Source organism: Halichoerus grypus, chromosome 12 (assembly GCF_964656455.1).
Source record: "Halichoerus grypus chromosome 12, mHalGry1.hap1.1, whole genome shotgun sequence".
NCBI lineage: Eukaryota > Metazoa > Chordata > Mammalia > Carnivora > Phocidae > Halichoerus > Halichoerus grypus.
Window position 1 is genome coordinate 27,085,980 of NC_135723.1, and position 12,811 is coordinate 27,098,790.

Sequence of the window (12,811 nt, forward strand, 5' to 3'; positions counted from 1 at the left end):
CAAGTGGGAAATGGGGAGGTATTAGTCAGAGGTAACAAAGTTTCAGTTATGCAAGAGGAATAAACCCTAGAGATCTTCTGTTTAACATAATACCTATAGTTAAAAATACTGTATTATACACTTAAAAATCTGCTAACCCTCTTATCACGAAAAATAGAATAATAAATAAGATGGTGGGAAGAAACTTCTAGAGATGATGGACAGGTTTATAGTACTGATTGTAGTGATGGTTTCAGGGGTGTACGTATACTTATCTCCAAACTCATCAAGTTGTACCCATCATATATGACTTCTATATGCCAAAAGGTAGTCAGAAACAAAAGGAAATGAAAAGAACTTAGGAAGGAATCACCGAAGTTCAATTATGTCAAGTGTATTTCACAGCAGTCAAGACAGCTATGTTAAATGACCTCCTCTAACAGGTAAATGAATTAAAGCCATCAGTCGTTTAGTGAACCAACTTGTCTGGCATGCCTTTGCTCAAAAACTAACTACTGCGAGAGGCCGAGGGTTGCTTCCATGGCTAGTATTAGGGGGGAATCGTAAGGATTCAGCTAAATTAAACAGTCAAAAGTCTTTTCCAAGATCAAGTGGACAAATATCAACACATTTAAAAATATATGAAGAGGGTTAAGAAAAAAAATCAAAGCCATTGTCCTTGATTAGCATTTAAAATGAAAGAGTATAGAAGATAATTAGGAAGGCTAAAAGTCAGCTGCTATTTGTAAAAAGAGCCATCTTTAAAAAAATGCTCATAACTCAATTGCTCTTTCCTTCCTCTTCTTGACCCCATGTTCTCTCTCTCCTTTCTTATGCAATCTTCCCTCTGTTCCCTTTCCTATTTCTCTTAGAATCCTTGTCTCTCTTCTTTTTCTCAGCATCATCAATTTCCTTTGGTACTGGGCTCTTGGTTTTTCATTATTACACTAATTTTCCTCTCATCTTTTTCCACCTTTCCATCAATTTTTCATAAATGGAATTTGTAATGAGGCAATACATTTTAAAAGACTTTACAGCTATATAATACTATAAGTTATTGATAAATGCATTCTAATACCTGTGTATTACTGAATAGGTCATCAGGTGTCTAATTACCATGTTTCAAAATGACACTTAGAAATGTTTTGTAAGACCTGATATAACTTTAAGGTTTATTATTTTTTTTAAAGATTTTATTTATTTACTTGACAGAGAGAGAGAGAGCACGAGCAGTGGGGAGGGGCGGAGAAGCAGACTCCCCGCTGAGCAGGGAGCCTGATGTGGGGGCTCAATGCCAGGACCCTGGGATCATTACCTGAGCCGAAGGCAGATGCTTAACTGCCTGAGCCACCCAGACGCCCAAGGTTTATTTTATCACGTTTATTATGTTCATGAGTAGTGTTGCTTTTTTTTTTAATATGATCTTATATACTAAAATTTTCAGTCTCTTGATACATGATATTTAACATATTAGCAAATAAGAATATTTAGAAGGGTTGTATTACACTGAACCATATTTCTTCAAGTAGAAAATTCTACTACAACCTATATGGTAATATTACATAGATACTAACATTATTTTATTAACTCATGATTTTTTTTCAACAATGAAAAATGAAGTAGGCCTTGACCAGCCCATTGGGTTTCTACAAAAGAACTGCCACTGATCTTACCATCTGGCATTTGCATCCATGCAGAATGTCTATCTAATCTTAGTGCTATTCAGTCTGATGATGCCTACGTATTTTTTTTTATTAATATTGCCATACAAAGCTAGATATTAGCTAATGTCTATTTCACCCCATTTTCACTGGTGTGACTTTTTATTGTGAATAATTCTTTTTGTTAAAGATATTTAGAAAACTTAAGTCTCAAGAAGAATTGTTCTATATATTACAATTGTTTAAAGTCAAATTACCTAACATGTATCCCATAACACTCAAGCAAAAGCACTTGTGCTTGTCAGCCCATTCTAAAAGGTGAATTTAAAAATATCAGCGGATATTTCACTTAAAGTCTTTTCAACAGGTTCTCGGGATATATACGAGTCATAAACTTTTCTTTTTTGTGATTGATTTATTTCTCCTTACCCCCCTTTATAAGAGTAAAGGATATTACAAAAGGGTTTATTCATTTTAATGTGTAAAATATATTGATCTTCACTGAATATATATCATCACTAAGATGCCCTCAAAATTAATCCAACCTGACACTTACGGAAGCTCTATTTTCTCTGAAATTTCATTTTATTTCCCGTCATACTCATTTTAACAAATCCCCATTCACTGATTAAAGCAAAGCATCAACACTTTTCATATAAAAAACACAGACTTGAAATCTGGAGAAATATTTCAATTAGCTTCTAAAAATTCTATTCCATTCTCCAATGTGATTCAACACGTTGTCCATCTGAGCAGATGGACCCTCATCTCAGAACCGTTTTAGGATTCATGATTCATGGCAACCTCCTGTCCCAGGTACACAGACACCTGCTCGTGGCATCACTATAGCCTGGCCCGATTCCAGACGCCAACAGCTCCCACTGCTCCTGAGGTCTCGCGGTTTAAAGCGATTTGGGCAGATGCAGAGCCATGTAAGGAAGAGGACGCTTTCCTTCTAAAAGTAGTGTGCTGTCTTTTTCTCACAAGACGGGAGAAGCTAACAGATATTAGCTTAATATTAAGAAATATCAAGAAATATTAAGTCTATGGGGCGCCTGGGTGGCTCAGTCGGTTAAGCGGCTGCCTTCGGCTCAGGTCATGATCCCGGGGTCCTGGGATCGAGCCCCGCATGGGGTTCCCCGCTCGGCGGGAAGCCTGCTTCTCCCTCCCCCACTCCCCCTGCTTGTGTTCTCTGTCAAATAAATAAATAAAATATTTAAAAAAAAAAAAAGAAATACCAAGTCTGGTACTTACCGTTTTATTTGAGACCTATGGAGTCCCCGAGCACTTACCTGGGTAATAGCGGGCCAGGCCTGTGGCACTGCCGAACACCTGCCACAACAACGAAGGATCTTCCTCTCGATTTTTTTTGAAAACTTCGTCTAAGGCACTTGTCCAGTTGAGTTCATTTAACACAATTGTTGCTGATAAAAAAAAAAAAAAGGAAAAATTCAAATTTATAATTACTTATTGAATCTGTCTTCATTTATTTGCAACATGTTGTTAAACTTCTTCATCACTTTAGCTCTAAAAGTACTCTAACCCAGTGGTTTGTCAACAAGTTTAGACATGGAATTATTTCTCCAAACAAATGTTTACATGATGGAGGCCATACTGACATTCTGGGCTGGGTAGTTCTTTGTTGTGGGAGCTATTCTGTGTTTTGTAGAATGTCGAGCAGCACCTATGGCCTCTACCCATTAGATGCCGGTACCACACGCCCCCACCCCCAAGCTGGGACAAGCAACATGTTTCTGACATTGTCAGAATACAAATAAAACCGCTCCCTGTTGAGAACCACTGTGATACGTAAAACAGGCAATAGCAGCTCTCCTGGTTGAGAAGGTGGGGGGCGGGCATACTTCCCCTTGAAGCAGCTCCGAAGAAACCTACAGAACACCTGAGGACACAGTTTAATGGCCACACTTCCCTCAACTACCGATGAATCTCTGTAACACACTAACATAATTTGGTCCCTACTGGAATTGAAAAAAAAAAAAAAAAAGATGTTTGTCATCTAACATCATCTATCAACTGTTTACACAACAACAACAACAAATGTATACATCTTGACAAAGAGAAAATTCATTCAGAGGCTTGACAATACTGACGTTAGAAATCGGAAGTAGCTGATGCTTTACTACTACCTTTGCGAGCAATAGTTCTTTTTCTCTGGTTAGTTCAATTAAATATTAGAGAATGATGTTAATAAGGGCCAGGCCATCGATTTTGACTCTTACTTGTAACTACTGATTGAACTTGGATAGGTATTAAAAACACATGCCATCCATTAGAATTAAAGAGAAGCAATCACAATGTGGGATTTAGCATATAATTTATAATTATGGGCCTCCATGATCAGAGCATCTTATTTCTAACATATTAAACATTTACTTAGCTTAGAATATTATTTTCCCTTTACACAAAAAGATGACATACATCATCTCACATCTTTTTTTCCCCCTTTATATGGAAAATATGTACCGTGCCCCCAGCAGATCAGGAGATTGGACCACTGTGCACTTGAGAATCTATGGTCAAGCCTAAACAGTGGAAATGAGTGTGGGATAAGCACCAGAGATACTTCTTAATTTCTATTCTTTTCTGTGACCACAGCAAATCAAGAAAGCAAATGCAGTCACGGTTAAATCGAGCCCAATATTTTGTAAAGGAAAAAGAAGAGTTTCTAACAAGAAAGATGCACAGCATATGTGTTTATATTTTAAAATTTATCATTTACAAAAAAAAGATGAAAACAAGGGTATTGTGAAATTGTCCTGGGATTGGCATCCTAATGCATTTCTCATTATTCAGAGCTAACAAGATTTCCATCTTTATGGATGTGATTACTTGCAGAAAGATCAGTTGTGTGTGTGAATATTCATGAGCTGGGTCAGAACCATGATGTGTCTGATACTAGTGAATTTATATTCAAAAGCATGATCCAATGAACATTAAGTGGCCTGTTATATAAAAATTTATATTCACATAGATAACCTGAACTAATACTATTCATGAATATTTATAGTTATATACAAAACATCACAGAAAAGGAGGAACATTGTACTTTTCTTTAAACATTCATGAATTTTACAGTAATATTCTACTGAACAAATAATCTTGTTTATTTATGATCCAGATACACTTCATTAATTGCCAATCTACTCTAGCTATCTCTTCAGTTTCCTTCACTCTTTAATTCACATTAAGCAACAACTGATATCTAATTATTTTTAATAAAGTTTTGTTTGTTTTCAAGGCTAATTGGTTTCTTAGTTTTATTTGATAACAACTACTAAGTATCAGGCTTTGATATGCTGACTGTTAATTATACTTTTAGGTACTTGGGGGACAAGTCAAGCTCTGAAATAGTATTATGGTGATGGGTCTTAAAGTTTGCAGTTTATATATCTGAAAATTCTTTTTCAGGTAAGACATTACTGAAGTAGATATCAAAATGTTTTTCTCAAAACTTGTTCATCTGCAAATGAGCCAAGGACATAAAGAATCTGTAATAATAGACACTTGAACTGATTTTAAGTTTCGTTCAAATGTAAGAAATGGTACTGTATACCTATCATATGTGCAAGGCTTAATTCCAGATTAAGGATACAGATGCTTCCATTTGCCCCCGTATATTTATCAAGATTTTTTTAGTGCCATCATTATTCTATTACTCATTATCTTTACTTGAATGTCCGAAGCAAGAAATCAAAATCAAAGAATCTGCCGCAGAAGTGCAAAGTTAGCTCCAGTCTTTAATCAGAGAACTTTAGAGAGACATTCATTCAATTATAGTGTTCCAATTCCTTAAAACACCAAAATTACAAAGTAAAATAAATTGCTGCATTAGAAATTCATTTTTTTCTCAAACTATACTGAACAAGTTAAAAATGCATTAAATATGTAAAGCGTCAAAGCAAACCAAAAAGTATGAATGCATTTTCGATCCTTCTTGGTTATTTGGCTATATTTTTCTGATCCACGCTATTACATTTGACTAATACACATATCTTATTTTAGTTTCTTAAACTGGGTTCCTAAAATGAACAGATTTTTATCTGCTTAACCTTATAAAATGAAATAGCTTCTCCAGAATCACTAAGGTGTCTCATCTCTCTCCATTTCTATGCCATTAGCATAACTCAGGCTAAACAATACTGAAATAACTGGGTAATCTGCAGATGACAGAAGAATGAAACTAATGCAGAATATTGGCTGTGTTAAAAAGAAGTTTATGTTATTTCCTGAACCTATTATCTTCCCCTGCTACTTCCATTATAATTACCTGCATATTTTTTTTTTCTTTCGCTCTCTCCTACTTAAATTCCTAAGTAGACATTATTTAGGAAGATGTTTTTAAGTAATTCTTCTGGCTACAACTCTGTAGAAAAACTGGTGCATTAGAAAAGTTAACAGTTACTATTAGATTTTTTTGTTGTTGTTTCATATTACCCAGTGGTAAGTGGTTACGCTGGTGCCTATCTGTCCTCAACCAGTATTTTTAGTCTCGTCTACTTCCCTACGACCATAGTACTTAAATGATATAAAACATAATCTTTCTATGATGAAAAAAAAATAAAACGAGCCCAAATACCTCAGAAAATTATTTTCAACAAATATTACTGTTTAATAGGAATATGAAAATGTACTGTTCATTCTTATAAAGACTCGACTCTCAAGAAGTCAATGTGGCATCCTGACTCACTAGAATTCAACACTTTGTTTCCCTTTGTCATTGTATATTACAAAGACTTTTCAAAGCAATTACTTTTCCGTAAGTCACAGTCTTTACTTGGAGGTCTACAGAAAATCAAAATGCAAAGAATTTTATTTAACTGAAGAAATAATGATATAAATTGGTAGCCAAAAAATATTTTACATAGGAATTTCAGAATAAATTATTAAAAAAAAATCTTGGAATATTTCTTGGCCCCAAACAGAACTTCATCCTTTTATTTAGACAGATATACTTAAGTACATAGATAACAGCTCTGACTACTTTTCTATAGTTGTTTAGCAATACTTAAAATTATATTGTAGTTCATATTTTCAATTACACATTGTGTATGTATTGCTTTATTTAAGATGTGCTATATTCACTCACTGCTCCCCCCAAACTAGTAATGTTTTCATTCACACAAACTTTGAATTTCTCGCTTGAACAGATCTTAGAAGTACACGAGCAGCCTACATTTTTCTTTCCACTGTGGAAGACTAACTGGTCAATAGTGATCTAGCCTTGAACTTAGTGTCAATTACTAATGAACTTAACTAAGTGTCTTATGGCTGTGTGAAGAGTAAAGTTAGGGCTCATTTTATGCCCACTTCTAAGAAATGGAGATTTTTATCTTTGTTAGGATGTTTTATTTTGCAAAAAAAATAAGTCTTTTATAAATGTGCAAGGCTAAGCCTGTTAGAAGTCGTGAATGCTAGAAAAGTCAACCTTGACTTGGGGGCTTCTATTGTGAATGATATGAGAGGATTTCACCGCTAACTGATTCAGAACGCCCAGCATACATCTCTGTTCTTCCTATGTTTAGTTTTCAAAAACATGGCCTTGGTGCTCAGCAATTCTCTTTCAGAATATTCTATTGTTCAATCTGGCTTCTCAAGGGAACAAAGAAAAATCTAATTTGTAACAGCACAAAAGAAGTACCTTACATTTCCTGCTAATTCTTCTAAGATACATGACTTAAATCTACATCTTATTTATGACATGGATTACAGAATCATCAACAAGTTCTGAATCCCATTTTTCTCCATAAATTTCAACCCATAAAGCGCCGCACTACTGCTCCCTTTTAAATCTGAATACATTTTCTTGACTTAGTCAAGTTTCAGGGCCTCACCACGCTTTAATAGCACCATATGACTATTTGAAAAGCCTTAAGATTATTTAGAATGCCCATAAATGCCAACTACATCTTTCAAATGAAACAGAAGCTAGCTAAACAAAGAAAAAACATAGTAGGATTTTTTAAAATATAATTTTGATTAAGTGTGCATCAAAAATGTATTTTATAAAACACAAGATAGTTTTGACAAGTCTTTGATAAGACCTGTAGATATGAAAGCTATGAAACAAAATAGATACTAAAATTACCTTTGTTTAACAATGCTAAATATGTTACAGTTAAATAAATAAAACTAGAGAACTGGCCAAAATGTTTAATATACTATTTCCATTTAACTAATAGTACTGCTCTATTATAGCCTTGCATTTAGGTAACATTGGTATGAGTTATTTAAACTATTCCCACTGATAAAGTCAGTGATATTTAATTAAGCACATACTGTGGCAGCAAGTGTGTTAACCCCTTTCTATACATTATGCCATTTAACTATTAGAGCGGCACTTTGAGATACTAATATTATCTCCTTTTTTCCATGACAAAAATAAAACCTACGAAAGGTGTTCAATTTGATAAAAAACACAGCGAGAGCTGTAGAGATAGCACTCAGCTGTGTCAGATTCTAAAATTTGTACTGTTTATGAGCAACTGACTTCTAAGCTTTCATTATATGTGTAGCTCTGATTATCTAAAATTTTAAATGTAAAAAAAAATAACTATACCTTTGTGGCATAGTGTTTTTCAATTGAGAGCGCTGTTCCTCCCCGAGGAATGGTCAGGAATGCCTAGAGACAGTTTGATTGTCAAGATGCGTGAGAGCCTACTAGTATCTAGTGGCGAGAGACCAGGGATGCTGTGAGCATCCTACAATGCACAGGATGACCCCCACAACAAAGAATTACCCAGCCCAAAACGTCAACAATGCCAAGTTCGGAAATCTCGCTCAAGTACCACTATAATTATACACAGGACATTCAATGCACTTTTTAAAAAGCAATAGTCTCAACGAGCAGTGTCAACAAAAAGCCGAAACAAAATTTCTTCAAAGTGAAAGTTAATATAATTTAAAAAGAGTATTTCATGACAGCAAATTAATACTTTGGGCCACATTTGGATTGGACAAATTTTCATTTTAGTCTCAGAAATTCTAATACAGTCTTCTCATACCTGAGGAAGTAAGGATTTCAAGGCTAGTTTTTAGTGACACTAAATATCACCTTTTCCCACCCCCCGTTTTTGGACATTCACAGAATACTACAGTTTTGCTTTATTTTTCTTTTAATGAGTCAATGCTTACTCTGTGATTCTAAACTGATTTTATCTTTATAGCAAATGTTCATTTTATCCTATAATACATAAGGCAGTTATTAAAAGTTATATTTAACAGCTGAGCTGAACCAGATGTCACTAATTTTATTCATCAACTTCATCTCTAAAAAGAAAAATGTTAATAATAAGAAACCCACTGATCCAATTAAGTACACACACAAAAAGAATCCACTTTAAGGACTACACAGTATGCATAAATATTAAAATGAACGAATCTTTTCAGTGGATTTGGCTAATGGAATCTCATCTAATCCCAGTGTAAATGAAAGATTAATAAGGTACAGGGAGATTGGAAGACCAAATCTCATCTCTCTAATCACGTATGAGGCACCAGCATCTACCTCCCACTGCGGAAGGCCGAACAGAAGCCTCCAAAGGCACATGTGGACCCTGATGAGGAGATAAGCCTATTCCTACAGTGAATTTGGTACAAATATTAAAAGGCCCTTGTCCTTGTCAGTTCTCTAACGTCCGTATTACTGAGAATCCTGGCCTTACTCCCTCTCTCTTTAGTTTCCCATAGATTGAGCACCTGGCTAATGCCCAGAACCCAGCTGTTCTGCTTTAATGAAATCTGCAAATTGTGGCGTGCATAGAAGGAGCTCAGAAGAAATCCACTCTGTCATTACAGAAAATAAGAATAATGCAAGGGAAATGGAAGACACTAGGATCTAATGTCATGTTTATTAATTGAGGGATTTAAACGTCACTTTCAATAAAATGGTAATTACTTGTAAGATTTTTCTTGGAGGCATGTAGGGATTCTGCTTCAGAAATATTGTAAGTATAGGAAACAAGGAAAAATCTTGGTTTTATCCTTCAGGCATTCTAAGTTTTTCCATTTCTACTATCATCAAGACCAAATAAATGATTAGTAATTTGGTAGCCAAGAGCCTTTATCACTGGTCCAACAGGCTACTTTAATCATTTAGCTCCTAAAGCTTCTGTTTTCATCTGGAAAAAAAAAAATACAAATACAGTAGGGATCCTAGATGATCTGCAGGCTTAGTGTGAACGTCCAACAAGTTTATGAATAAAAGGCAATCCATGAACAATGGCTATGATTACAATTCTTTCCTCAGCTGTTTAAAAACCTGTATGGTACATACCTCCTTTAGCTGTTTGACACAGATGAAAGCGTCCTTCCATTGCTCAGCATATTATGTTAGTCTTGTCAATTATTTTACTTGAACAGTAACATTCCTTTTATATACAGCAATGAGACTGTAATTCTATTCATTTTGTAATGAAGCCACTTCCCTTCCGTCTGCTATATTTAGAAGCTCTCACATGATGAGGTATTCTTCATTGGAATGTGATTGAAATGTTATCATTTTAAATGTAAAAACATTAATTTGTAAATACAAACCAGCAACTTTAGAGTAATTGCCTGAAGAAGACCCAATTGCTCCCACTGATACTATTTCAGTCATTTTTATCATAAATTTGACTGTTTGTAATTAAAATTGTTAAAAAAAAAGTTAAATACCTATTTCTACATATTAGCTTTATATTTCAGTAAACACAGAGCCTGCTAAATTTTGAAGAAATGAAAATACCTACAAATGCCCTAAACATCTTTTATCTAAACTTTTAAAAGTGAAATAAAATGTGGATATGTCCCAAAAAAATAAACTATGAGACCATTCAAATGGAATTGGGAGCCATATGAGAATATTCAATTAAGACCAAATTTTAAAAACCTCAAATTGAGAGTTTTTTTTTTTTTTTAACACATATAATATTTTCCTGGTGGGATGCTCTCCTCTGAATACTTAGCATTTATGAATTTAGTATGTGAATGCATGTAGTGTAAGTAAAGACTACTCTCACTGACTGCCTTCCCACTCATAGACCCCAGGTCTTGATGCCAGAAGGAACTATCTGACCTTGGGAAAATGAACCTCTCTCAAACCTCATCTTCCTCACCTGCTCAATGGGACTAATAAGAGCGTCTGCCTCAGAGCCATGTTGAAGATTACATGAACTTAGAACACTGTCACTTAGTAACTGCACAATAAATATCACCAGTCCTTATCATTATCTTATTTACTTCTTAATATCCTGCATACAAATGATTTTTTAAAAATATCTTGATGGGGGCGCCTAGGTGGCTCAGTCTTGATTTCAGCTCAGATCATGATCTCAGGGTCCTGAGAGCCAGCCCCACATTGGGCTCTCTTTCAGCGTGGACTCTGCTTGAGATTCTCTCCCCCTCTCTCCCTCTCTCTTTGCCCTCCCCAACTTGTGCTCTCTCTCCTTCTCTCTCTCTCTCAAATCTTAAAAAAGAAAATACAAAAATAAAAATATCTTGATGGAACAATTCTGATCGAGCTGCTAAACCACTAGGATGAGGAATTAAAACCTTGTATTCTCCCCTTGCCTCAAGGAACTCTCACTTTGGCCCCAAATTAATGGCCAACAACACTAATTCATTTTACCTTACATGAAGAAAACAGTCTGCAAACTCTTCCAAAACCATTGACGTAAGAGAATGCAAACTGAAAGAAAAAAAAAAAAATCTCATAATATCATTTAATGTACCATGTAGTTTAATTTGGGTGAGGAGGTAATTTGTACAACGGGATACTTCCAGCACTCCTGAAATCAAACCACATTGGTGAACACAGCCCTGAATATAGCAGAGACACACTACAATTCTGGTAGAAGAAATTATATAAGATCTAATATATGTACCAGAAGCCACACATGCACACGTGTACGTGGAGTTATGCACACATAGTTCTGGTAAAGCTGAGAGGAAACTTAGGCTGAGAATTACAGACCAAATTAGACCTGGGAAATCCCTTGCCTTTGCTCAGAGACTGCTTAACGGTATAGGCAATTCAGTGTCTACGTGTAAAATGGGACTGCTGAATTCACTAAGAAGGACCGGGAAGTACTGGAGCTGACAAGATACGGCCGAAGAAGAAGAATAACAAGGCTCCTGGGGAATAGGGTGATGCTGTCAATGAGGCACAGCCTGCCAGGTACTTAGGGGTTTGTGTCAACCAGTTTTATTTATTTATTTTTTAAATATTTTATTTATTTATTTGAGAGAGAGAATGAGATAGAGAGAGAGAGCATGAGAGGGGGGAGGGTCAGAGGGAGAAGCAGACTCCCTGCTGAGCAGGGAGCCCGATGCGGGACTTGATCCAGGGACTCCAGGATCATGACCTGAGCCGAAGGCAGTCGCTTGACCAACTGAGCCACCCAGGCGCCCCAGTGTCAACCAGTTTTAGAACAAAGAGTTGCCTGGTGATTTTAGGATGGAAAGAGCAGATGCACTGAAACACAGTATGTGGTAGCTGACTAGAATCAAGAAGAGCGATCACTTGGTTGAAACATCACGCACTGCTTCACAGTGAAAACAAAACAAATCTAAGATATTGAAGTAGATTGTTACAGACTTGTGAATCAAATCTAACATCATTTCTAAGACGTGAGGTTAACATCCTTGTATCTCTGGTTGCACGTGAATAGAAAATTGTCCCTATGCATCCAGCATACATACCCGCAGAACCCTTAGGACATACTTTGGTATTTATACAAATAGACATCTACAAAAATACATCAACTGTCAGCTTTCAGGATGCTTACAACACACTGAGCATGATTTGTTCAGATTTTAACGTACATGTTACAGTTACTGCCACATGAAATTTGTATTTATCAGTCCTGGCTATTGTGTTGTTCAGCAAATAATTTAATAATAAAGAAATAATTATTTTTCGGGCGCCTGGGTGGCTCAGATGGTTAGGCATCTGCCTTCGGCTCAGGTCATGATACCGGGGTCCTGGGATCGAGTCCCGCATCAGGCTCCCTGCTCCTTGGGGAGCCTGCTTCTCCCTCTGCCTCTGCCTCTCTCTCTGTGTGTCTCTCATGAATAAATAAATAAAATCTTTAAAAAAAAAATAATAAAGAAATAATTATTTTTCTATCTTAATAAATCATGTGTTCAATAATAAATTAATAAATCATAGCTAC

The 12,811-nt window shown here is 35.7% G+C and overlaps 1 protein-coding gene across 2 annotated transcripts in view; it reads right to left on the reverse strand.

Moving 5' to 3' along the window:
• Positions 1 to 12,811, reverse strand: part of CACNA2D1 (calcium voltage-gated channel auxiliary subunit alpha2delta 1) — a 512,722-nt gene that overhangs the window by 145,691 nt on the left and 354,220 nt on the right. For both annotated transcript variants that reach the window (XM_078060091.1, XM_078060090.1), the window contains exon 7: positions 2,933 to 3,064. In XM_078060091.1, coding sequence (XP_077916217.1) covers positions 2,933 to 3,064 — 132 coding nt within the window. The remainder of the gene's footprint in view (positions 1 to 2,932; positions 3,065 to 12,811) is intronic.